Here is a 26,823-nt window from a genome sequence, read left to right on the forward strand (position 1 = left end):
TAATACAGAATTCCTTGACTCATTCTGCTATTGATTCCGTGATTAAATTATATAGCATATTGTTTTGTTAATCTTTGCATTTTTTCAGTGTCCTAATATCAGGAATGGCTATAAGCAACGAACAAGCGCACACAGCAGCCATTGACAGTAACAATGTTTTCAGCTGCGCATGCGCAGACGTAGTCTCTTGGATGTCTACTGCAGCAAGACAGTTGTATCACAGTCTCGTTCCACCAATAGATCTTGTGCTCCACGCTTACGAAGACGATTTAAAAAGTAAGTACTAACACAGATTACTATTATTATAAACTACTTATAATAATAACACATATCTATATAATTTATATACATATATAGGTCTATAAAAATGAAATGCTGTTCGTTAGTCTCGCTAAAACTCTAGAACGGCTGGACCGATTTGGCTAATTTTGCTCTTGAATTATTTGTGGAAGTCCAGAGAAGGTTTAAAAGGTAGATAAATATGAAAATGCTCGGAATTAAAAAAAATAACAATTTTGTTTTTCCTTTGATGTGTTCCCGTCGAACGGATTCCTTTTGTTTGTTTTAAGTTTATTTTATACAAAAGTTTAGATCTTTTATTTATCGACTGAGGCACTACGAAGTCTGCCGGTTCAGCTAGTTAATTATAAATAACTGGGAACAAATCACGTACAGTCAGCAAAATAGGAAACCCTGCGTTATGGGTACCAGAGACGGACATACATACATACTTATATACGTTTAAATATATAGTAAACACCCAGACAATGACCAGTGATGGTTTCATCGCCGCCGAAATAAGCAAAACTAAAAATTCTGCGATATTCCGGAACCAGCAATGCAAAAGAAAAAGAAAAGTCGTCAAAAGAACGAGCATTTGCGCTTGTTTCAAGAATTTCTACTAAAAAAATTAATGATATTGCAATCAGACGTAATAAATATATAGACAATGCTATTTTATTTACATAATAACGTAGAAAAAAATGGCAAAACAGATTGGCAATGACCTTGATACGACAGCAATCAATTATTATACCTAAACTTTAATGCCACGAAAAGAATATGAATAATTTCTGTATAAACCTTGAATTATAAAAATTAAACGATCGGTAAACAAGATTGCTGTTCCTGTTTTGTTTTTATTTCAACTTTACAAATATTCAGATTATTATGGATTATTTCAAACTATAAAATCTCCAGTTACAATTTATATTCCATACAAATAATTATTTACTAATTATACAATTTCCAGTTTATTAGCTTTTTGTAGCGCTGTTTATTTATAATAATACATATATTTAGACAAAGTGATATTGTCTCTCTCATAAAATGAAACCTTCTCGCATATTTTACTTTTCTTTAAACATGGCACGGAAATGCTATGCAAGTTTCAGAACTTTCTAGATCAGTCTAGAAGCTATTAAACTTTTTGGTTCACTGGACCGCTTCTTATTTAGGTATGTTTAGTTATGTTATGTTAACGCACCCTGTTTTTTAGGTACCCTACATAAATATTATTAATAAAATGGTTTATTTTTGTCATTGTCATACAAAACAGGATTGCAATTGAACCTGGTAGCTAAACATCAACGCGATTATCATTTAATCCATAGATAGATTCTTTATATGTATATCCCATGTTTGTACGTATTGAAAAGATTCTTATGTTAATATTATAATATAATTAATATTCTAATAACAATTTTGGAACTTATCGTTCACTTTAATTCATTTCTAAACGTGTTGCGACAAATTGGACTATTTTTAAACCTCCAACAAACGCCGACTATAGTTAAAGAAATGATAAAATGAAAAACTAATATAAAATAAAACGTCAGTTAGAAATTTTGTCTATTTTTTCTCTTAGTGATCTGAAAATATGAATATTTAAATAATTGTCATTATTTAAATATTCTTTGGGCTATAAAGTTTTTATTTGAACAATTTTAATGTAATAATTTCAGATGTGGAGACATTACTCGGAGAATCCATTCAGCAAGCCGTGGCATCCGAAAGTGGAATCGATTTAGTTTTCGACTCTTTAGCAGACATTATCACCGGTATTTTTTTATTATTTCACACTCTTGAAACTACTTGAAAGCATTCAAAATGACTGAGTAGCTTAGGTGGTCGTATACGACTATCGGAAACCATTCATATCACAATACAGGTCCATTCCTCGACTTAATATTTTTTATAGCAGTGGGTTGGTTTACTATTTGGAGAGTGAACCCGCTAAATAATCTTCCCATCGCTTTTTCATCTAAAATTTCAATCATATTATTATGAAAAGGTGTTTTCCTCTAATTCCGACTATTCTATGCCTTTTTTTTTATTGCCCTTGTAGGCAGACGAGCATACGGCCTACCTGATGGTGAGTGGTTACCGTCGCCCATGGACTTCAGCAATGCCAGGGGCAGAGCCAAGCCGCTGCCTACCGCTGAATACTCTCCACAAGCCTCGTTTGAAGAAGGACATGTCATAGCGCTCGGGAAACACCGTGGAGGGGAGCTCATTCCATAGCCGGACGGTACGTGGCAAAAAAGATCTCTGGAAACGCGCTGTGGATAACCGCAGTGGCTCCAGGTACTATGGATGAACTCTACTCCGGTGGCGGGCGGTGCGATGGTAAAAACGAGATGCCGGTATCGTCTCGAACAATTCCTCAGAGCACTCCCCATGGAACATACGGTTCCAAATACAGAGGGTACCGAAGTCCCTCCGCAGACCCAGAGGTTCCAAACGATCCATGAGAATGGGATTATAACGGCTTCGTTCATTGGAGTTGGGATTTATTGGGGCTCCAGCGACCATTTTACACCACTTATGACGTAAGCTAGTTTGCCCATCTACGACATATAAAATTTAAAAGTGATTAGCTTTATGTATATCTCTTTTTTTTACTGCCCTTGCAGGCAAACGAGCATACGGCCCACCTGATGGTGAGAGGTTACCATCGCCCATGGACTTCAGCAACGCCAGGGGCAGAGCCAAGCTCATTGATAAGTTTGACGATATGAAACCCAATATTACAATATTGCGTTATTCTATTAAAAATACATTTTAGGACAAAATGAAATATCCAGAATATTTTATTAATATATTCTACCCACGCACACACTTCCTAGAAGCCTTATTACATTGTTTTTTTATGAAATTCTGGATGTTCTTAAAGGAGCGTCTCAATAACGAATTAAAATGAACCAATATGTTCCTCCAGTGATCGAAATTGGTCCTTAATCACTCTTTCCTCAAGATTTAGGTTTATTAATTGAACTCAATTTTCTTTTTTTTCTATAATATTATATATTTTTCTAATGTATTTCGAAAACCTATTCCAAATTTTTTTCTTTGATAACACTGACTCGTAAAAAAACAAAAAATTAAAAAATTAAACTGTCGATGAACTGATGACAAAATAATAATTATCGACCTTCTGCTATACAATTGATTTCAACTGAACTCTCAAGATGATTGAGTCATGATGAAGTCCGTAAGCTCCGCTATCCACTTAACACTAATGTGGAAAACCATTTCCCAATCTTCTATTTTACAGAAACTGAAGATCTCTCTGCAAAAATAGCATCCCTTCGCGATGTGAGCATAAAAGCCGGTGTATTGGCATCCGCTGCCTCAGACAGGATAAAGGACTTGGTCAAACAGCTGGAAACCCTGAAGAAATATTGCACCGTTAAAGATATGCCTTTATGTGATACTTTGAACTCTCACTCTTTGGAAATGAAAATGAAATTTGACATGGTAATTTTATTTTTTATTTTTTATTGCTTAGGTTAGTAGGCGATCTCACAGCCCACCTGATGTTAAGTGGTTACTGGAGCCCTTAGACATCTACAACGTAAATGCGCCACCCACCTTGAGATATCAGTTCTAAGGTCTTAGTATAGTTACAACGGCTGCCCCGCCCTTCAAACCGAAACGCATTACTGCTTCACGGCAGAAATAGGCAGGGTGGTGGTACCTACCCGCACGGACTCACAAGAGGTCATACCTCCAGTAAAACTTGTTTTTGAAAAACTTCTTGTATACTTGAACATTTTAGTGAATGACTACCGGAGAAGTTCCTCTGTTACTAACGTTATCTCTATGAAGCACACCTGTTTGTTGGAACTAAAACTGTCAAAAACATCAACATTTGACAAAGGCTTTTGAACTATAGCTTGTGAAGTACCAAATTTTAAATTAAAATGATTCAGAACACGTATAGTGTAAGAATAAACAATCACAGAAACCTACATTTTCTATATTGGAAAACATTCAGCGACTGCTTTTAAAATGCCCACCCCAAAAAGTTATAGCATTAAAAATTAGCAGTTCATATGTGAAACATTATATCGTAAGGTGTAAAATGCTCATTTTAGACAAATTGGGTATTTGGTCCCTATTGGAGTCCCTATTTGGCGATCTTTGACATGCCACTAGTGGACTATGAACTTGAAGTCTCAATTGCCCTTGGTAGCTAATATACAGGGGCGTTGGAGAGATTGAAATCAGACAATATCAAAGTTTCAATTGCATGTTTTCTACACCGGCTGTCCCTTACTACAAACTGTACCATGTGTTTTTACAATACACCCTAACATCAAAATAATTTATTATAAAATAATTGGTTTTTACATCATAAAATAAAAAAGGCTAGTGAGTGAGATCCACGATAAAGCGTCTTTGCAAAATAAGAACTTATAACAAAAATGTTTAATGCTCAGTCCAGTATATATCAGGCAGCGTTTTTTATATAGCTTAGATGTATAGACGTATATAGTAAAAACCGCGACGGAACCGCCTAGCTGCGTCCTGTGTCGAACACAGGGTCACCCCGCAAATTACCGCGGATGCCCCCGAGCCCCGAAAATAAATCGCCGCGTCGCCCGCCAAAACCGCCTTCGAGCTTCCGGCCCAGACATCAAAGCCTCGGCACCCTCTGCGTCGCAGGCTAAGCCAGCGTTCGTTCCGGCGGCGGTACCCAGTGTCTCGGCCTGGGCGAAACCGCTGCCGTACACGAACACGGCTACAACTCCCTCCTCCGCGATTCGTCCCGCCCCCGCGACTCGTCCCTCTCCCGAGACTTGCCCTCCGACCCCGTCCGAAAATCTCGCTTTAGCGATCGACTTCTTTCAGTCGATCAACTTTGAGCGCGTTAACGCTTTGGGCGACGCCATTCGCGCTGCCTCCACTGCACAACACTTTATCGCCGTTGTGCAGGAATACGCCGACGTATACGCGTCATTAAATACGTACGTCCTCCCCTCACTCCACCGGTAATCAATGGCGTATATAAGTAGAATAAAGCCCTTATCCGTGACGATAGGATTTTTTAACGCTTACGGTCTCGCAAATCAACGTGATCAGGTTTCTGACTTTTTGCGTGACCATCAAATTGATATCTTTTTAGTGCAGGAGACCCTACTTAAGCCCGCGCGCCGTGGCCCTAAAATCGCGAACTATAACATGGTCAGGAACGACAGGCTCTCTGCCCGTGGTGGTGGTACCGTCATTTACTATAGAAGAGCCCTGCATTGCGTCCCGCTCGATCCTCCCGCGCTCGCTAATATCGAAGCATCAGTGTGCCGAATCTCACTGACGGGACACGCGCCGATCGTTATCGCGTCCGTTTATCTTCCACCGGATAAGATCGTTCTAAGCAGTGATATCGAGGCGCTGCTCGGTATGGGGAGCTCTGTCATTCTGGCAGGCGACCTAAATTGTAAACACATCAGGTGGAACTCACACACCACAACCCCGAATGGCAGGCGGCTTGACGCGTTAGTCGATGATCTCGCCTTCGTTATCGTCGCTCCGTTAACCCCGACTCACTACCCACTAAATATCGCGCATCGCCCGGATATACTCGACATAGCGTTATTAAAAAACGTAACTCTGCGCTTACACTCGATCGAAGTAGTTTCAGAGTTAGATTCAGACCACCGTCCCGTCGTTATGAAGCTCGGTCGCGCTCCCGATTCCGTTCCCGTCACGAGGACTGTGGTGGATTGGCACACGCTGGGCATCAGCCTGGCTGAATCTGATCCACCATCGCTCCCGTTTAACTCGGACTCTACCCCGTCTCCTCAGGATACCGCTGAAGCCATAGACATCTTAACATCACACATCACCTCGACATTAGGTAGGTCATCGAAACAAGTTGTAGCGGAGGACTTCCTTCACCGCTTCAAATTGTCCGACGATATTAGGGAACTCCTTAGAGCTAAGAACGCCTCGATACGCGCCTACGACAGGTATCCTACCGCGGAAAATCGTATTCGAATGCGTGCCCTACAACGCGACGTAAAGTCTCGCATCGCCGAAGTCCGAGATGCCAGATGGTCTGATTTCTTAGAAGGACTCGCGCCCTCCCAAAGGTCTTACTACCGCTTAGCTCGTACTCTCAAATCGGATACGGTAGTAACTATGCCCCCCCTCGTAGGCCCCTCAGGCCGACTCGCGGCCTTTGATGATGACGAAAAAGCAGAGCTGCTGGCCGATACATTGCAAACCCAGTGCACGCCCAGCACTCAATCCGTGGACCCTGTTCATGTAGAATTAGTAGACAGTGAGGTAGAACGCAGAGCCTCCTTGCCACCCTCGGATGCGTTACCACCCGTCACCCCGATGGAAGTTAAAGACTTGATCAAAGACCTACGTCCTCGCAAGGCTCCCGGTTCCGACGGTATATCTAACCGCGTTATTAAGCTTCTACCCGTCCAACTCATCGTGATGTTGGCATCTATTTTCAATGTCGCTATGGCGAACTGTATTTTTCCCGCGGTGTGGAAAGAAGCGGACGTTATCGGCATACATAAACCCGGTAAACCAAAAAATCATCCGACGAGCTACCGCCCGATTAGCCTCCTCATGTCTCTAGGCAAGCTGTATGAGCGTCTGCTCTACAAGCGCCTCAGATATTTCGTCTCATCCAAGGGCATTCTCATCGATGAACAATTCGGATTCCGTACAAATCACTCATGCGTTCAACAGGTGCACCGCCTCACGGAGCACATTCTTGTGGGGCTTAATCGACCAAAACCGTTATACACGGGAGCTCTTTTCTTCGACGTCGCAAAAGCGTTCGACAAAGTCTGGCACAATGGTTTGATTTTCAAACTATTCAACATGGGCATGCCGGATAGTCTCGTGCTCATCATACGGGACTTCTGGTCGAACCGCTCTTTTCGATATCGAGTCGAGGGAACCCGCTCCTCCCCACGACCTCTCACAGCTGGAGTCCCGCAAGGCTCTGTCCTCTCACCCCTCCTATTTAGCTTATTCGTCAACGATATTCCCCGGTCGCCGCCGACCCATTTAGCTTTATTCGCCGACGACACGACTGTTTACTATTCTAGTAGAAATAAGTCCCTAATCGCGAAGAAGCTTCAGAGCGCAGCCCTAGCCCTAGGACAGTGGTTCCGAAAATGGCGCATAGACATCAACCCAGCGAAAAGTACTGCGGTGCTATTTCAGAGAGGAAGCTCCACACGGATTTCCTCCCGGATTAGGAGGAGGAATCTCACACGCCCGATTACTCTCTTTAGACAACCCATACCCTGGGCCAGGAAGGTCAAGTACCTGGGCGTTACCCTGGATGCATCGATGACATTCCGCCCGCATATAAAATCAGTCCGTGACCGTGCCGCGTTTATTCTCGGTAGACTCTACCCCAAGATCTGTAAGCGGAGTAAAATGTCCCTTCGGAACAAGGTGACACTTTACAAAACTTGCATAAGGCCCGTCATGACTTACGCGAGTGTGGTGTTCGTTCACGCGGCCCGCACACACATAGACACCCTCCAATCCCTACAATCCCGCTTTTGCAGGTTAGCTGTCGGGGCTCCGTGGTTCGTGAGGAACGTTGACCTACACGACGACCTGGGCCTCGAATCAATTCGGAAATACATGAAGTCAGCGTCGGAACGATACTTCGATAAGGCTATGCGTCATGATAATCGCCTTATCGTTGCCGCCGCTGACTACTCCCCGAATCCTGATCATGCAGGAGCCAGTCACCGTCGACGCCCTAGACACGTCCTTACGGATCCATCAGATCCAATAACCTTTGCATTAGATGCCTTCAGCTCTAATACTAGGGGCAGGCTTAGGGACCCCGGTAACCGTACTCGTCGAACTCGACAAAGAGGTCGACGTGCAACGTAACCCATGCATCAGCCCGCTGAGTTTCTCGCCGGATCTTCTCAGCGGGTCGCGATTACGATCCGGTAGTAGATTCATTCGCGAAACAATTGCTCTTGAGTTGTTAGGTCTCCTTCGGAGGCGCTCGGGCAGTTGTTAGCAAATTCCACCCCTCTTGGCTGAGCCTTTGCTCGCCCACCTGTCCTGGTGAAACTGGAAAGGCCTTCGGGCCACCAGTAAACTTTCAATCATAAAAAAAAAAAAAAAAAAAAAAAAAAAAAAAAAAAAAAAAAAAAAAAAAAAAAAAAAAAAAAAAAAAAGTATATAGTAAATGAATAGAAGTATACAGATGAGGTGTTAGATGCATATAAAGTTGAGCTCTCCGGGCTTGAACCAGGAAGCGTTGATAACACTAGCCCTAGCAAGAGCAGTGCTTCGCAGAATATACCACCGAATCGGAAACACAACCCACTGAGAAGATCCGGCGAGAAACAGTAGGCTGTGTCTATGTCCGTCTGGTGTAGTGGTAAATGACATGGTCACTACACTAGGGGGTCGCGGGTTCGAATCCCGCCAAGGGAAGATATTTGTATGATAAATATAAATGTCTTTTCTAGGGTTATGGATGTATATTAAATATATGTATGTGTATAATAAAAATCTTACATTTATTTCCGTTATCTGGTACCTGTAACACAAGTTCTTTACGAACTTATCACGGGACCAGTTAACGTGGCGTGATTGTTAGTAAAATATTTATATTTATTTATGGGTTAGTTTACTCGCCGAACCCTTCGTCGCGAGCGACGGGTTTGACGAGAGCGGTGACCGGTGCTTCAGGGACCTAAAAGCACTGATAGTGGATCGGGAGGATCCGAAGTGACGTGTCTAGGGCGACGTCGACTGTTTACCATTCGGTCCGCAGGATCGGGTATGTAATTTCCGGCGGCCACGACATTAGGGTTTTCGTGCCGTGCCGCCTTCTCAAAGTGGCGCACTGATGCTGACTGAATATACTTACTGATGGAGTCAAGCTCCAGGTCATCATGAAGATCCACATTCTTCATGAGCCACGGTGCTCCGACGGCTATCCTGAAAAAACGGGATTGAATGACTTCAAGGGGTTCCAAAATAGTGCGGGTTTCGTGAGCGAACATTACACTTGCATAGATCATGAACGGACGTATGCAAGTTTTTTAGTGTCACCTTATTACGAAGTGATTTTTAGTACAACCCTTAAACCAAAACGCATTACTGATTCACGGCAGATATAGTCAGGGTGGTGATACCTACTCGTGTGCAATCAAAAAGCGGCCTATTATCAGGTGATGCTATATTTTAAAGAGCATAGATAAATTTGAGAATTAATAAACGAAATGAACTTAAAATGCAATAACACTTTAAACACGTTTTAAATAACTCTAAGCTTCACATGTATGTACGTATGATAACAGAAACTTGCGCGACTTAAAAGCACAAGTTTCATAGTTTATTACGTACTCGTAGCATAACGCCAGTTTAGTTACTCGAGAGTTCCAGAACTTTCGGAGCGCGGTCTCGTATTGTTTAATGCTCACAGTTGAATATTTACCATTCAAGTAAAATGCTTAAGGTTTTTGGTAATTATTTTGACGTTAATAGCAAAATTATAATGTGTATTGTGAATTTTCATCAATTCATATAGTTTTTACTGTATATGTGTTATGACTAGACGAACTCACAGCCTATCATGCTTAACCTAGCTACCAGTACCCATAAAGACTGGAACGCTTACTCCCTGGTCTAGCTGAGACATGTGTCAGTCTTCTTGTATTGATCATCATGCGGGTATATATATGAGGACCAAACGAAAATTAATTAAAATATAAATATTTTGTTCAAGATCCTTCACGAGCAGCAACTACTAGAACTTCGTAAACTAGGCGTTGAGAACTTAACAAGAGCCATTTCGATCTCCAGACAGGAATTTAGAAGTATACCTTCTGTTGTATCCGCACAAACACTAATTGCCAGACAAGGTAGCCTATGTTTTAGAATCATCATACTTAAATCAAGGTTTTCTATGTTACCATAATGCATGATATCGATTAAGCTTCAGTGCGTGTCAAAGAAATGTATATTTCAGCTGTATTAAAGGATATAGAAACGAGAAGACAAGAAGTACACAATTCAGCGAAGATTGTAAACAATATCGTACGTGATCTCACGGCACGATTACATTCAATGGCGAAACAAATCGATAGAAGCTTAGAAAGGATACACAAATACGAGTTCGGAAGATGGATTATAATGTTAGGTATGTAATATTAAGATTTACTTGATACATTTTGTCTTTATTAACAATTCTAAAATAGTTTATTTATCAAATATCCAGTGGAGTTCGCCCTTACCTGTTATTAGGTCGTTAGCAGATCCCAAATAAATCACATGATAATTGCCGCCGAATCCGATTGCCATTTGTGATGAAATTACTAATACCGATAAAATTACCGACTTATACCGTCGGTCACGTGTACCGGACACGGTGGGATCGTGCACAGGTCCCGGTCGTGCGCGGTGTTCCACAGGGGTCGGTGCTCGGCCCCCTTTTGTGGAATATCGGGTATGACTGGGTACTGAGGGGTGCCCTCCTCCCGGGCCTAAGCGTAATCTGTTACGCAGACGACACGCTGGTCGTAGCCCGGGGGGGGGGGGGGAGTTTTGCTGAGTCTGCTCGTCTTGCCACCGCTGGGGTGGCGCATGTCGTCGGCAAAATCAGGAGATTGGGCCTCGACGTGGCGCTCAGTAAATCCGAGGCCATGTGGTTCCACAGGCCCCGGAGAGTGCCACCTGTCGATGCCCATATCATGGTTGGAGGCGTCCTTATCGAGGTCGGGGCGCAGTTGAAGTACCTCGGCCTCATTCTGGACAGTCGTTGGACCTTCCGTGCTCACTTTCAGAACCTGGTCCCTCGTTTGTTGGGGGTGGCCGGCGCGTTAAGCCGGCTTCTGCTCAACGTGGGGGGGCCTGACCAGGTGACGCGCCGTCTCTATACGGGGGTGGTGCCATCAATGGCTCTATACGGGGCGCCCGTGTGGGGCCAGTCCCTGGCCGTGGGGGTAACGAAGCTGCTGCAACGGCCGCAACGCACCATCGCGGTCAGGGTCATCCGTGGTTATCGCACCATCTCTTTTGAGGCGGCGTGTGTACTGGCTGGGATGCCGCCTTGGGTCCTGGAGGCGGAGGCGCTCACCGCTGACTATCAGTGGCGGGCTAACCTTCGTGCCCGGGGCGTGGCGCGACCCAGCCCCAGTGTGGTCAGAGCGCGGAGGGCCCAATCTCGGCGGTCCGTGCTGGAGTCATGGTCCAGAGGGCTAGCCGATCCTTCGGCTGGTCGTAGGACCGTCGAGGCGATTCGCCCGGTTCTTGTGAATTGGGTGAATCGTGACAGAGGACGCCTCACTATCCGGCTCACGCAGGTGCTCACTGGGCATGGATGCTTCGGTGAGTTCCTGCACCGGATCGGAGCCGAGTCGACGGCAGAGTGCCACCATTGTGGTTGCGACTTGGACACGGTGGAGCACACGCTCGTCGCCTGCCCCGCATGGGAGGGGTGGCGCCGTGTCCTCGTCGCAAAAATAGGAAACGACTTGTCGTTGCCAAGTGTTGTGGCATCGATGCTCGGTGACGACGAGTCGTGGAAGGCGATGCTCGACTTCTGCGAGTGCACCATCTCGCAGAAGGAGGCGGCGGGACGCGTGAGAGACGCACAGGCCCACCGCCGTCGAGCGGGGGCCACGGAGGCGGATCTCGCCTAAGCCCTGGCCCTCTAAGTGTTTCGGGTCTCCCTCACATGTCGTCCTGGCGACCGGCGAAGGGGGCCTAAGAAGACGACGTGCAAGCTGCTCTGCACGCGTTTTATGCATGAGCATCCGGGTGATGGAAGGCCGGCTATTCTCAACCCACGCTGGTTCTGACCCAGCGGGGTATTCCGTAGGATAGACCATTCTAACCGGCGCCATCTAGGCGGGCTTCGGATAGCCTGCCGACCGAGAGGGCTGGTGGTCGTGGCGCCGATGACCGCCAGTCCGGCGTCCCGAGGGGGAGGGTGATGGGAGAGATGTGCTCCGCACTAAACGCTTCACTTTCCCCCCTTTGCCTTTTCATGAGTTTTGTCTCATGCGAGGTTTGGACCGGCGATTTCCTCCTGACAAAAAAAAAAGACTTATACCGTATACCGTACTTTCAGATAGTTCTTTCAACAAACGCCTTCAGTATTAACACTGCAAAAATTATTGTATGGTATATTTAAAAAGCACATAAAACTCGGAAAACTGGGTGCAACTAACTATATTGCATAAATCTATTCTTAAGTCGAAAATCGGCATGCGCTTTCTGGTCAACCTAATTATAGCACATTTGATAAAAAGCATCGTATTAGTTAACATTCAGTACTAATTTCAGCATGCATACTAATGTTCTCACTTGTGATGGCGCTTGTACTAATGGCTATGGTGTGTGGTTGTGGACAAGCAAAAAATCACGCCCAAAGAACACTAAAGGTGTAAGTAAGCAAAATTAAGAAAACTCAATCAACATTTGTTTAACTATAAGATAGCAGTATGAATGCAAAAAAAAAATCAAAATAAGACTCTTGGTTAAAAGCATAAGGGATGTTTTTACTTAAAACTTATAAGGCTTCTTGGGATTTGAACCTCACGACTTGCTCAAACGGCTTATGGATTTTGTAGATCCCTTTAGTAAGAACATTGAAGAGACTGCGCGTCCGTTCAGACCCTTTCATGGGCGCTTCTCATTGGGAGCGATGAGTTTTTATAGTACTTTGATGACTTATGTTAATTATGTATTTAAAAATACTTTCGAAGCGGTCATTGATGCAAAAGAAAACGTTTAACAAGTCAATAATACATTTGTTTTGACGTACAAACCACAGCTAAGTGATTAGTCGTTATGTATGTAATTTATCCCATTTATTCAATAACTAATCTAGTTGTTTATTATTATTATTATTTATTTATTGCTTAGATGGATGGACGAGCTCACAGCCCACCTGGTGTTAAGTGGTTACTGGAGCCCATAGACATCTACAATGTAAATGCGCCACCCATCTCGAGATATAAGTTCTAAGGTCTCAGTTTAGTTACAGCGGCTACCCCGCCCTTCGAACCGAAACGCATTACTGCTTCACGGCGGAAATAGGCAGGGTGGTGGTACCTACCCGTGCGGACTCCTAAGAGGTCCTACCACCAACCTTAAATACTGTTCGATGATAAAGATTTTACATGTAGCATACATTTTCAATTGACATTTGAATAAAAACGAATACAGTTTGGGCCTAAGCCAATTTCTACGATTAAGGCGTTTTGACCAGTCAATAAATCTTAACCTAAAATGATTTCGCTATGATGTCTTTAGACTCCAATAATATTTTAATAGCTGGTGCCAAGCTCGTTTAACAATAAAACGATAACATAAGCATTATTTTTGTTTTAGGTCGACAGTATTGCTTTGTTTCATATCTTTGTTACTATGGTCGGTGGTATCAGCAATATTTCTTGCCTCGGGACACGCGGAAGTAAGTTAAAAATGACATTTTACATACATTACTTTCAAAATTCTTAACACGTTATAATCAAAGGGAAAAATTCAAAACGTTTTAAAACGCTTTTGTGATTTCACGTGGAAAATTGCTTTTACGTGTATTGCTTTAGGTTTCTTTGAAGGCGTTATTAAGGCGTCTGGGTTCGCAGCTATGAATATACCGTACAGTAACGAAATTTTGCTCTAAACTATGAACCGTACATTAAGGTCAAAAGGCCATAAATTAAATGCAGTAAAAGAAGAAATAATTACGCTTGGCTATTGTTCAAAAGAAACAAATATGAATCTCCCGTCTGCTCCTGCTATTACTACCTACTTCTTTACCTTAAATGTACATCCGTAATTATACAGGTCTGACTAACTACAACATACTAACATGGTTCTTTATTTGTTTGTATTATTAACATGAGCCTACAATATTTCTAAATTAAAGATTAAATAATTAAGTATTAATAAAAAGTAACAGGTTCCTTCCTTAACTTAATAATTAACATCCTTTTACACTGAAATCATACATTCTATAATTAGTGTTTTCATTACATATTTCCTACAATATTTTACATATAAATCTTCATGTTTAAGGAATTGAACCATAAATATAAAGCGGTAGTTCCGTTGAGACGTTCGATGCTTCTAAAATGAATATTCGACTTTTTATTTCGATATCGATATTATTATTGAATCGATTTCAGGTTTACGTCTGTCACGCTCTATGGGATAGTCCGCAATATGAGACACTTACAGCTCTGTTCGATAGACCATCACCACTACTATCAAACAGGGAAGGAATCTTTGATGCTCTCTTCAACAATATCGATAATGTCACAATGGATATTTCTATCAAAGATGTCATAAGGTTCGCACGAAGGATTTTGATATTAAATATTCGAAACTAGAATCAATTTGCTGCAAGTTGCTGCCGCCGTGGAAGTCTCAATTGGCTATTGTGGCTTAAGCACATTAAGACTAGACAACCTTTGAAACCTGAAAACCCTTTAAACTTTTGCTACATTAATAGTCTAGTGATACTTCGAATAGTTATAACTTGCTTTTAAGACGTTCAACCATCAGAAGTTACAATAATTTGTGCTGTTTCTTTTAATTCATTAATGTTATTCCTTCGCCGTAAAAGTGATCCGAGAACACATTACATGTATTTTAAGGTATTTATTTAGAAATCTATGAGATCTTATAACCAATTCAACGTCATACAGATTATGAACTTATCTATACTTAATATTATAAAGCTAAAGAGTTTGTTTGTTTGAACGAGCTAATCTCAGGAACTACTGGTCCGATTTGAAAAATTCTTTCAGTGTTGGATAGCCCATTTATCGAGGAAGGCTATAGGCTATATAACATCATGCTAAGACCAATGCAAGTGGAGCACCAATAAGGAATGTTTCAAAATCGGGGTTTTTTCCCTCTTGAGAGCTTTGAAAAAAGAATTATCAGAATCAGTTCAAGCGTTCTCGAGAAATCGGTGAACATACATAGAACATACATACATAAATTATGGTCGAATTGATAACTTCCTCTTTAGAAGTCGGTTAAAAAGCGTGATTTTGGTACCTTAAATAGCTTCTTGACATTCTATTTTATTCAAAAATATGTTCACTTTCTACATCAATATAGAGGCTGGTAAAATTTTGCGTTATGCTAAAGTAACTATTCCATGTGGACAAAATCTTGGGAAAAAAGCTAGTCAGCTTATAAATTATATATATAAAACTCATAAATATAGCTCATTAAAACCATTGACTATTGTGTTGTAGAGACTGTGAAAAGGACCGTCCGGCGTACGTAGTGTTTCAGTTAGACAAACTCTTGGACGTGAATAAAGAAACTTCGTACTTCGAATGGGAGGAACTTCAAGCCGATTTAAGCGGGCTTGCATCAGCGATAGATGTCGGATTTTTGAAAACGATATCCTTTGATTTTATTAAATTGTTGAACGAAATGCTCGTGGTTTCCGGTGTAGATTTTGCGAAATACAGGTAAGTATTACTAAAATTTCATTGTCCGTCTGTTATTGTGGTAGCTCATTATCAGCGCTTAATAGAGAAACTTAACAGAGCTTAATAGAACTAAAAAAAAAACCTTTTTTGTTTATTGATTAGATGGGTGGACGAGTTCACAACCCACCTGGTGTTAAGTGGTTACTGAAGCCCGTAGACATCTACAATGTAAATGCGCCACCCACCTTGAGATATAAGTTCTCAGTATAATTACAACGGCTGCCCCACCCTCCACCCCGAAACGTATTACTGCTTTACGGCAGAAATAGACTGGGTGGTGGTACCTACCCGTGCGGACTCACAAGAGGTCCTACCACCAGTAATAAACGTACCCAGAATTAAAATATATCTGTGCAAGTGGCAGAGCTTCCTGTGATTCTTATCTCGTAAGCAATACCATCCTGCCTGTTTTTGTCGTAAAGCAGTCATGTTTACGTTTTTAACAAGGGTGTATCTGTTATTCAATACAATAGGAACTTTAACCTCATGCTTTAAAGTGCGTGCAGAAATTATTAGGTGACATCCATGAACTGCGATAACCGATATCAGATAGCTCATATCATAAAACGTCGATCCAATTCGTATAATAAAAAATGAGACTAGGGCTGCTACCATCCTGTATTTTTCCGAACATAATATACAAATATTTTTATGTTTTTTAATTTCAGGATGGATTATAATGTTCCTATGGTCGGTAAAGATTTGCCATCATTAGTGGATCAGCTCGAGAATGTTGCAGCGCAAGTAACAGATTTGACCACAGCTGGCAGATTAGAGACATTGAGTACAAGACTTTTTTCCTAATATTATTGAGTATTTTTCTCTAAATTACGGTTTCTATAACTATTTATGGGGAGACGAACTCGTTGCCTAACTAGTGCTAAGTACTCGGTAGCTCAAATACAAATCAATAAATCTATCTATAAAATTATTTAACTTCATATTTAGCCAATAATGACAATTTTTTTTAACCAGTAATTACGCAAATTAAAATTATGATGGTTTGATTTTTATTACACAATGTTATTCCTGCACCGTGCAAGTCAATCTGAACGTTTGTTAATTACGTTTTTCAATAGAAAAATTGGTACTTGCCAGCGGGATTCGAACACCGTTACATCAACACGAATACACCGGAAGTTTTATCCTTTAGGCCACGACGACTTCATTGCCAAGTCAATGCAAATTAATAGCTTTGTTACTAGTTTAGATCATATTATGTTAAAGTCTAACCTTTTGTTTTTAGCAACAAGAACACAACGATTGTACATAAATAATATAAAGCCTTTAGAAGAAATGAGAGCAGACATAGTATTCAAACTAACTGAGCTCGAATTACAGCTGAAACCATTTAGAAAAAAACTAAATATTTCTCTTAGTCATATACATACAGCCCAATATTATATTGACAATCAAGGAGATGTCATAGCCCAAAAGGTAAGGCTTCTTATGGATACTACAGGAACAAGTGGATAAGGATTTTTTTATTACCTTTGTAGGCAGACTAGCATACTGCTCACCTAATGCTGAGCGGTTCGCGTATCCCATGGATATCAGCAATGCTAGGGGCAGAGCCAAACAGCTGCCTACCGGATTTGCGTAATTACTATGAGTTAGTTGGAAATATTGAACAGAAAATGGTATAATCGTCATATCATACAATAGAGACTAACCTCATACCTCAAGAAGGAGGAATAAAAATTGTGTTGGGTACGCAATCTGAGGCTGGGGCAAAGATTAATTAACCATGTTGTTATGGTTTTGTTTTCGATTTTCGAAACTTCTAGAAATTTTGCAACTTAACGGTTTTTTTAATGATTTTTGTTTCTCAGAAAGTCTCCACATTCGTGTCCCGTCTCATCTCGCATGCTGCCGGCTGGCGCACACACGTGCTCATGTCCACCGGGAAACACGCGGCTAAATGTCGACCGCTGTTCACAGTTTACTCTGCGCTTAGATCACTAATATGCAGCCATTATGTGGCATCGTTGGTAATCTTCACTACATAGTATAAAATAAAGTCGCTTTTTCTGTCCCTATATGTATGCTTAAATCTTTAAAACTACGCAACGGATTTTGAGGCGTTTTTTTTTTATAATAAGAGTGATTGAAGAGGAAGGTTTATGTGTATAATAACATCCATTAAATAGTGGAGAAATCAATAATAAATTACAGTTTTCGAAGCGAAGCGAGGGCGGGTCGCTAGTTAAACATATTCAAGATAAATCAATATTTTATTGTATTTTTCTACACAAAAAACTCCTATGTAAAAACAAAGAAACGACGTTTGAAATCTATTTAATTGTAATTTAGTTATCTAATTCTAAACAGAAATCAATATAATTACCTAAGAAAATTACACCCCAACTCCTTTACCAAGAGCGAAAACACGAAAAAATTCATGTAAAGAAAGAACACTTTCTTAACGTATATTATAATATCACTAATGTTATCATTCTTTGAATATGAATAAATAATAGTTTAAAAAACTAAAAAAATACGCTTTTATAAAAAATCCGACTAAAAAATAGAAAATAAATTTTAATACATTTGAATTAAAAATAGTGTAAGAAAAAATGATTTTATTGTAAAAAAAAAGCGTGGGGTGCATGGTATCAATAGTTATAAATATTTTATGAACAGATGTAATATTAGTCATTTTTTTATAAAAACGTATATTTTTCATTTTTTTAAACTATATTTATTTTTCATTTTTTAGTTGAATTTAAATGTTTTTCAATATTTTTTTTCAATTTTTCAAAAGTTTCATCTGAATCAGTTGGTAACTTATCCGAGAAATAGTTGATCGGTGCGCCTGGTAGTTTCCCTTCTTGACGCAGATACTCCGGTCCCAGGAAAACAAAAAAATTACTAATCCTGATTATCCTAGTAAAGATAACTGATTTTTTTTCAATTTTTCAAAAGTTTCATCTGAATCAGTTGGTAACTTATCCGAGAAATAGTTGATCGGTGCGCCTGGTAGTTTCCCTTCTTGACGCAGATACTCCGGTCCCAGGAAAACAAAAAAAATACTAATCCTGATTATCCTAGTAAAGATAACTGAACAAACTGTTTAAAATATTGAATTGTCATCAGTCCTTAATAATTAAGCCAAATTTCGAGTTAATCCGACGTTTTGAACGAAGGTCAAAATCATGTTCAAAGATTCCGTTACATACTAACATACGTCATATGAAGCTAAGAAAAGCGTATTAAAAATTGTAACATTTGCTTTTCTTGTCCTATGCTTTTTGCGTAATGTTTAAGCCTAGACTATGTGACCCGAATGTAGTGTCAAGAAATTATGTGTGTGTTACATAATAATTTAATAAGTGACAATCAGAACAACATATGGCCAGGATTTTAAATGGGTTTCGTTTTCTTTAACCAAGCAGAGCATTTAAGATCGAATTTATTACGCTATTCAAGTTACGGTAACACAACCCAATCTATTCGTAAATTTTACGCCAAATTAAAAACAAAATAGTAAATATCTTACTCAAAACTAATATAGAGAAGAAGCTTAAACTATTTTGTACTTACTACGAGTTTATTTTTAATTTATTACTTAACAAAGTGTATTGTGCTCTACTCTAAACTTGAACAATAAAAGAAAAACTTTATTTAATGTTTCCAGCACGCTTGGTGGGTCTGCGGCTTCCTACTAGGACTCACATGGTGTATTGCAGTAACACCATTATGTGTCAAACTTTGGAGATTTTATAGTCGGAAAATAAGAACTCACGAAACAATGATTCTCACTAGTTTGGGGTAAATATAATAAGATTTTATTGGACAATGTTAATATAGAGATAGCCGTCAATGAGCTTACTTTAAGAGTAATTTAAAATCATTGTTGTTCGTATCCATTTTCGATCCAATCACTGTGAAAACGCAAGAGACATTTTAATTCTACGGAATGACCATACGAACAAAATCGTTTTTCAGACAACAAGAAACGCCTACAACGGCTCTGTGTGATGGAAGCAATTGGAATACACCCGGGTAGGTAGTTTTTGCATAGAAAATGTGTATGAGCCCGTAATTATTATATACCTAGTCAGGTCATAAATTCTGTCACATGTTTAATGTAAAATAAGTGAAACAAGTTTATTCATTATGTAGCCATTCATATACCAAAATGAACTTAACAAAACATAGATTCTTATGACACTAAAGTTTATTCAAAATTACCTCCGTGATTTTGAATACAGGCCTTCAATCTGCGCGGCCAGTCATCTATCGCAGCACGAACGAGGTCCATGTCAATATCGGCGGCTGCCTTAATCAAGGATGTCTTGAGTGACTCCAAATCGGGATGAGGCTTTGAGCACGCCTTTTCCTTCAAGTGTTGCCATATCTTGTAATCTAACGGATTCAAATCTGGACTGGAGGAGGGCCAGTCTTCGTGCCGGATGAAGTCGATTTCACGCGCCGCCAGCCAGTCTTGCGTGCTCTTCGCTCTATGAGCTGGCGCCGAATCTTGTTGGAATACCCAGTGCCTGTTACTGAACATGGTATGAGAAACAGGTTCCACAAGGTTCGTCAGGACTGTATTTTGATACACAACTGCATTCGTTTTTACACCTTTCTCACAAAAATGTACCTCTGTTAAGCCCCAATAAGAAACTCCCAACCATACCATGAGCGAGGATGGAAAATGACCTCGTTGGACACGCGGAATACGGTTGCTCGCTTCTTCACTACTGTGTGCGTCCACCTTATCATTTTGTTTGTTGTAGCTCTCTTCTACGGTAAAAATTTTTTCATCCGAAAAAAGAATTTCCCGATATTTTTTTCCCGCGTACCGCTTCAACAAAGCGCGGCATCTCTTCAGTCTCAGGTCCATTAGACGAGCATTCAAACGATGTCCTGTTTTTCTTCGATATGCCCGAAGCCCTAAGTCTTCATTTAACACCCTTTTCACCGTGGTTCTGCTTAACCCCATCTGAAGGGCCAACAGTTTCTGCTTACGTTTGGGATTTCTTTGAATTCGCGCCTTCACAGCTTTTATCACTGCTGGAGTCCTAACAGACCGAGGGCGACCACTTCTTGACCTGTCATCTACACTAGAGTCTTCATTGTATCGTTTGATGGTACGATAAACGAATCTTTTGGTTATATTCAAAATTTTCAGTATGTTAAAAATTTGAATTGGCGCGTAACCGCAACGATGCAACGCAATAACTGCAACACGGTCTTCTTTAAGCGTCCACTCCATATTTAAAAATGAGTAAAATTCTAAAAGTTATACATTTTTATTTTCATGAACAATTCGAAATTCGAATTCAATAAACTTTTTTGTGACCAGCATTCTAAAAGAAAAGTTTTTACTGTGAGACAATACTTATGACCTGACTAGTTACATATGCCTATGGTTACATCATATCTTCATCCCATGCGATGGATCGACCAAGTCAAGTCAACAGTTAGCGGTTGTATGAGTGTTCCTGGCTCACCAGAGACCGGGAGAAGTGGCGATTTCTCGTGAGGCACATAACATCTGCCCACAGCAATGATACTGATTGATGACCACGACCGCCTTGACAAGAGTGATACGACAAAGAAAAAATGATAAATCCATATTCCAATCTTCTTGAGAGCATAACCTACTGACTTTCTCGCGGGATCTTCTTAGTGGGCTGCGATTTCGATTGCGATTAAGCGAAGCACTGTTCTTGCTAAAGCATATTTTAGCTAATTTATTAAGGGCTCATGTGCCCACCGGTCATGGTGAAGCCTAAGTGAGACCTTGAGACATGAGTTCAAAATCTTAGATTTTACGTCACAACAGCTGCCCCAATCATTAAATAGGAACGCATTACTGCTGCACGGCAGTAGTAGACAAGGTGGTGGTACCTATCCGTGAGCGCACACAGTATGTCCTACCACCAGTAATTACACAAATTATAGCTTTTGGTGGTCTGTTTTTTTATTATAAGATGTTATTCCTTCGCCATGGAAATCAATCATGAACAGTACAGAACAAGTACGTATTTCATTCGAAAAATTGGTACCTGCTTACGGGATTTGAACATCGACACAGTCGCATCGCTAAACACGAATGCGTCGGGTGACTTATCCTTTAGACTACGACGACTTCTAAACAATAAGAAAGGGTATCTATTAAAGTGTGATTTAAATTTATGTTGTTTAATGTTGAACCTGTTAAATTTCAGACCACCGCCTCCGCCTAGAAGTGACAGTTGGTGAAATGCCAAAAATTTCAAAATTTTCAAGCGCAAAAATGAATTCGATCACAACACCGGACGGTAACCAAATTACAAACAAAGCGTAAATTAGTCAATGTTATTAAATTAATATTTTAAACACGGAACCCTTACAGCTTCATTTAATACGCCTGTTTGTACTTACATACACCCGTTCCATTTTACACGGAGATTATTGATATTAAATATGAGCGAAATTTGATAGACGCCATACACATGTTAATGTCTGCACTAACCTTTCACTTCCGTGCCTGTTTTTGCGGCGAAGCCGACTTGCGTTCCAATTTCAATGGTGGAACAACTGTTGTGCAAGATATTTTATGGTGATGGCTTCCGTTTTAGCCATTAAAATCCACTCTTACAAACAATTAGTTAGTACAATTTGTCGACAAACTAAAGGACTCCATGCGATTTTTCGGCTAAGATTTCTATTAAGTTATTTTAAGAGCTTTTAGTATATTCAAACAGCGTTATCAATCTATATCTATATCTATACTAATATTATAAAGAGGAAAGATTTGTTTGTTTGTTTGTTTCGAATAGGCTCCGAAACTACTGGACCGATTTGAAAAATTATTTTTCCATTAGAAGCCGACATTGTCCCTGATGAACATAGGCTACTTTTTTTATTTTTTTTTTATTAATTTTTTTTGGTTTCATGTGTGTTTTAATGTTTCCGAAGCGAAGCGAGGGCGGGTCGCTAATAAATAATAACTTCGTGCTAATTAATCAAGATTCACAAAGGTTTTTTCCTCTATAGCAACAAACTAAAATATTAAAATCTATTAATTCTAAAATGAATTTTCAATTAGATAATAATGTTAGTTAATGATTTTTAAATATAACAGTTTTATTATAAGTTCATTGTTGAAGTTATAAAAGTAAATTGAGGAAGTGAATCATGTTGTAAATACTAAGAATTTTAGGAGACTAATTAGTTTTGTTATTACAAATATTTTAATAATAGTCTCGGCGGGTGCTGACGGCCTACAAAAATTTAAGTGTTAACTGAAGCTCACAGATAGAACAACGTGAACGCCACCAGTCTGCTGGAAACATAGAACGAAGGGTCCATTACACTGTGTAGTGGCTGGTCCTTTCTTCGAACGGTAAGGCATGACTGCTTCACAGTATAATAGGCATGAAGATCGTATCTAGTCGTGCGGGGATCACAATACGTTCTACCACCGGTCTGCATTAGCGATTGCATAGCGCTGGTATCTGTTAACTATCTTCAAATCGTATAGATTGAAGTAATAAATTGATTTCAATGAATAAATGGATGAATAATGGATCATAGTAATAAATTAATTGGTACCATTCAGCCGAACACATATCCATATACTGCTGATTTTTTTTCCCTGTCAACTTCACTCCCTATATATAAACTTAGTGACCTTGGCTTGATATTACGGGCTCCCGGTAAAGGTCGGCATTTTTGGTCAGAGTTTTGGAAGATTTTGAGTGTACTCCATAGCACATAAAAACATCCATAGTACATAAAAAAGATAGGGGACTTTGAATGACCAGCAAGAAAATATTAAAAATGGAATTTCATTTAAACAATCACTCGTTAATTTTTTCCACTAAAAACTTAGAAAACTTCTCGTGGATTTGTTTGATACAAACAAGAAAATTACTTAACGGAACCGGAAGGCATAAAATAGTAATGGCGAACAAACATCTGATCAGCTTCCGTGTTAGGCTATGTGTACACTTAAATTCGAGAGTAGTTTTGCAGTATTCCATTTTGGCATCGTAGCTATATGTAATATATAAAACAGGGCAAATAGCTATATTTACAATTTAAATTGGACTTTGGCACGACTTCGACGATTGTAAGATAACTGTGAAATAATAAATTATCATTAGTATTTAAGTACACGATTTCCAAAATAAAGGAGTAGCATTATGCAATAAAAAGCAAACATGCAAATTTTAAAAATAGTAGTATTTTAGGGAGTATTTTAATAATGGACGAGTAGATACCAAATTATATTTACTGTTTCTGCCGCGAAAACGTCATGTTTTCAGATTTGAAGGTTGAGACAGCCTGTGTACATTACAATTGAATCGTAGACCTCGTGTCTCAAAACGGTTGGCGGCACACCCGTTGAGAGATCTGTGGGCCTCTCTGACAATTTAATGCGTGGATGGATCGTAACCACCTGGATTCATCTAAGCAATAAAAAAACTACATCAAACAAAATTGTTCACAAAAATATGCAAATTTAAAACGTAATCCTTTCAATAGTGTAACCTCTGGATGTTATTTAATATTAATATATCACCGTGAATATTGGCATTGAACCAACCCCAACTATTGGGCTTGATTTAAACAGTTATCTTACGGAGTTTGCTTACGATATTTATAATATTTTAATGTCACCAAAGTACAATTGACAAAAATGACAAAAATAAATTTTACTAAATGTTTTCGTAATGTTTTTTTATTTTAAGATTTCATGGAAATCCAAAAACTGCTTCAACTACTAATACAAGTTGGGTTGTACTTACTATATGATCAGATGGCCAGAATGGCGAATGGCGAAACGAATATAAATTATTAGGCAATAGTAGGTTGGAAATATGAACCACCCACTAATCCTCTTGTCGATTAATATATACTAATCTACAGTGGTTTTTACGGATGTTCCGTTATAATTACTGAACCAGGCATCCGATTGATTTGAAACTTGGTATCCATGTAGAAAATACATATACTTAATGGATTTATATGAGTGTTGGATTCTCTACACCAGTTGCGGGGGCGTTAATGATGAGAATCTCTGTGGGGGTGAAAAATAATAATGGTAATTTTAAATGCCCAGCGAAGCGGACAGGTATAGCTAGTTATTTCTAATTTCGTGAACTAGCAATCAAACGAGGAATCAATAGCTACCATTCGTGTTCCTTAGTCTTGAATTTTCATTGTACAGAATAAAAGCAACTCGGCTGTGCCTCTAGCGCTGATGATATTGAAGAACAATAACGACTATCAGTTCGGCAAAAGATGACGGCAAGAGATAAGGAATGATCGGCACTAGACCTTATTTTCGGTTCGGAGAATAATGGATTGGAACCCTATGTTACTGTATACCTTATTTAAAATATACATTTACCTCCTGATATCTAATTAGCTGTCATTTATCAGTAACTAGCTGACCCGGCAGACTTCTTAGTGCCTCAATCGATAAATAAAAGACCTAAACTTTTGTATAAAATAAACTTAAAACAAACAAAAGGAATCCGACGGGGGACACATCAAAGGAAAAACAAAATTATTATTTTTATTTAATTCCGGGCATTTTCATATTTATTTACCTTTTAAACCTACTCTGGACTTCCACAAATAATTCAAGACCAAAATTAGCCAAATCAGTCCAGCCGTTCTCGATTTTTAGCGAGACTAACGAACAGCAGTTCATTTTTGTATATATACAGATGAAAACTTGTGTTTAAGACATGAATTCGAAAATAGACTTCAACGGCTGCGTCTAAAATCATCTAAATTTTATTACGTTTAATGGCTTTTTTCGCAAACAAGCCTCCGGTGACTTGCAGATTGGAATCATCAACAGCGACAAGATCATTCTATACTGTCGCAACGTATTTTTGTGGATTGGAGGCCACAGCAAATGTCAATCGGTCGGTGCGATATATCATTATAACTGTTGCGTAACTATGTAACTAATTGGACGCATATTATTCGCGGTTCTGTAGTACGAGATTTAAAATATCATTGCGGAGTAGTTGTTGTAATTGAAGTAGTTCGGAATTCTTTAAGTTTAATTGTCTGCATTGGAATAGAAAACTAACAGCCCTATGATAACAATATTTTAGATATATAATAGTACTCATGTATTTATAATCGTTTGGAATTTATTAGTCTACGGAGAGGTTTCAGTTATATAAGTTTTTGTAACAAATGCAATACAATAGATATCGCATGCGTTGCGCTCTGAGTAAATATTCGAGATGATCCCTTGATATGCTTTTTACAATCGCACCGTCCACCACAAGAGCCGAGTTCATCCAAACTGTCCATACTAGAACCACTGCGTTCATCTACACCTTGTTCCTTCACAGGGATACCGAAAAGACATGGGGAAACTTTCATCCACAAAAAAGGTACTGATTTCTAAAAGGTTTTTCGACAATAGCGCGAGAGAACTCATATTAAAAGACAGTTAATATGTCGAAACGACTAAGTACAGAGTGGGTGCATTTATTTACATAATAGGATTAAATAGTTGCATACATCATTTCTTTTGAATCCTATTGACCTAGTTTCTGACGCATTGTTCATTAATCATAGCGTATCGGGTTTGCTAATCTATATATTATGTAGAAGTGAGCTTCAATGTGAGGTTAACACATTGACCGTCATGTAGGTCACCGGTGACCTACGCGGCGCCCTGAAGTAATTATGTCAATTTATCTCTTCTACCTTCCTTACTAAGGCGCTGGAATATATAGTAGATTCTGGTAGATACGAATCTGAACGACACTGAGAATTAATTTATTTCTAAGAGACCAAAAGTACTAAAACATGTACATTAATAAACAAAAGAAGACAAAGTTAGACAATCCAGACGTTTAGTAACAGAAAGGTGATCAGAAAGCAGGCAACGTGTTAAAAAAAAATACTTCAAATTTGTCATGTATTTGGAGAAAACTGCTGTAAGCTGAATTTCGCTGGCAATCAAAACGAAAAATGATGTCAGATGATTGGTCTGTTTTCGTAAATTAATTAAAATATGTACCTAACAGTCTATTTATAAGGACTTCCACACTAAATAAAATCGTATAAGAGTTGTGTCAATTGCACT

At 39.6% G+C, this 26,823-nt stretch overlaps 1 protein-coding gene across 1 annotated transcript in view; it reads left to right on the top strand.

Annotated features, from left to right (window-relative positions):
- prom (prominin) overlaps positions 1-22,468 on the top strand; it is a 34,916-nt gene extending 12,448 nt beyond the window's left edge. Inside the window, exons 4-18 of the mRNA XM_089737465.1 lie at positions 89-276; positions 1,965-2,060; positions 3,557-3,759; positions 10,025-10,160; positions 10,268-10,438; positions 12,586-12,685; positions 13,636-13,717; positions 14,436-14,599; positions 15,519-15,740; positions 16,430-16,545; positions 17,008-17,198; positions 17,594-17,752; positions 19,399-19,532; positions 19,710-19,766; positions 21,941-22,468. Of these exons, the coding sequence (XP_089593591.1) occupies positions 89-276; positions 1,965-2,060; positions 3,557-3,759; positions 10,025-10,160; positions 10,268-10,438; positions 12,586-12,685; positions 13,636-13,717; positions 14,436-14,599; positions 15,519-15,740; positions 16,430-16,545; positions 17,008-17,198; positions 17,594-17,752; positions 19,399-19,532; positions 19,710-19,766; positions 21,941-21,974 (2,053 nt within the window). The 3' untranslated portion in view covers positions 21,975-22,468. The remainder of the gene's footprint in view (positions 1-88; positions 277-1,964; positions 2,061-3,556; positions 3,760-10,024; positions 10,161-10,267; positions 10,439-12,585; positions 12,686-13,635; positions 13,718-14,435; positions 14,600-15,518; positions 15,741-16,429; positions 16,546-17,007; positions 17,199-17,593; positions 17,753-19,398; positions 19,533-19,709; positions 19,767-21,940) is intronic.
- The last annotated feature ends 4,355 nt before the right edge of the window (positions 22,469-26,823 follow it).

This window comes from Bombyx mandarina, chromosome 23 (assembly GCF_030267445.1).
Source record: "Bombyx mandarina strain Sakado chromosome 23, ASM3026744v2".
Lineage (NCBI taxonomy): Eukaryota > Metazoa > Arthropoda > Insecta > Lepidoptera > Bombycidae > Bombyx > Bombyx mandarina.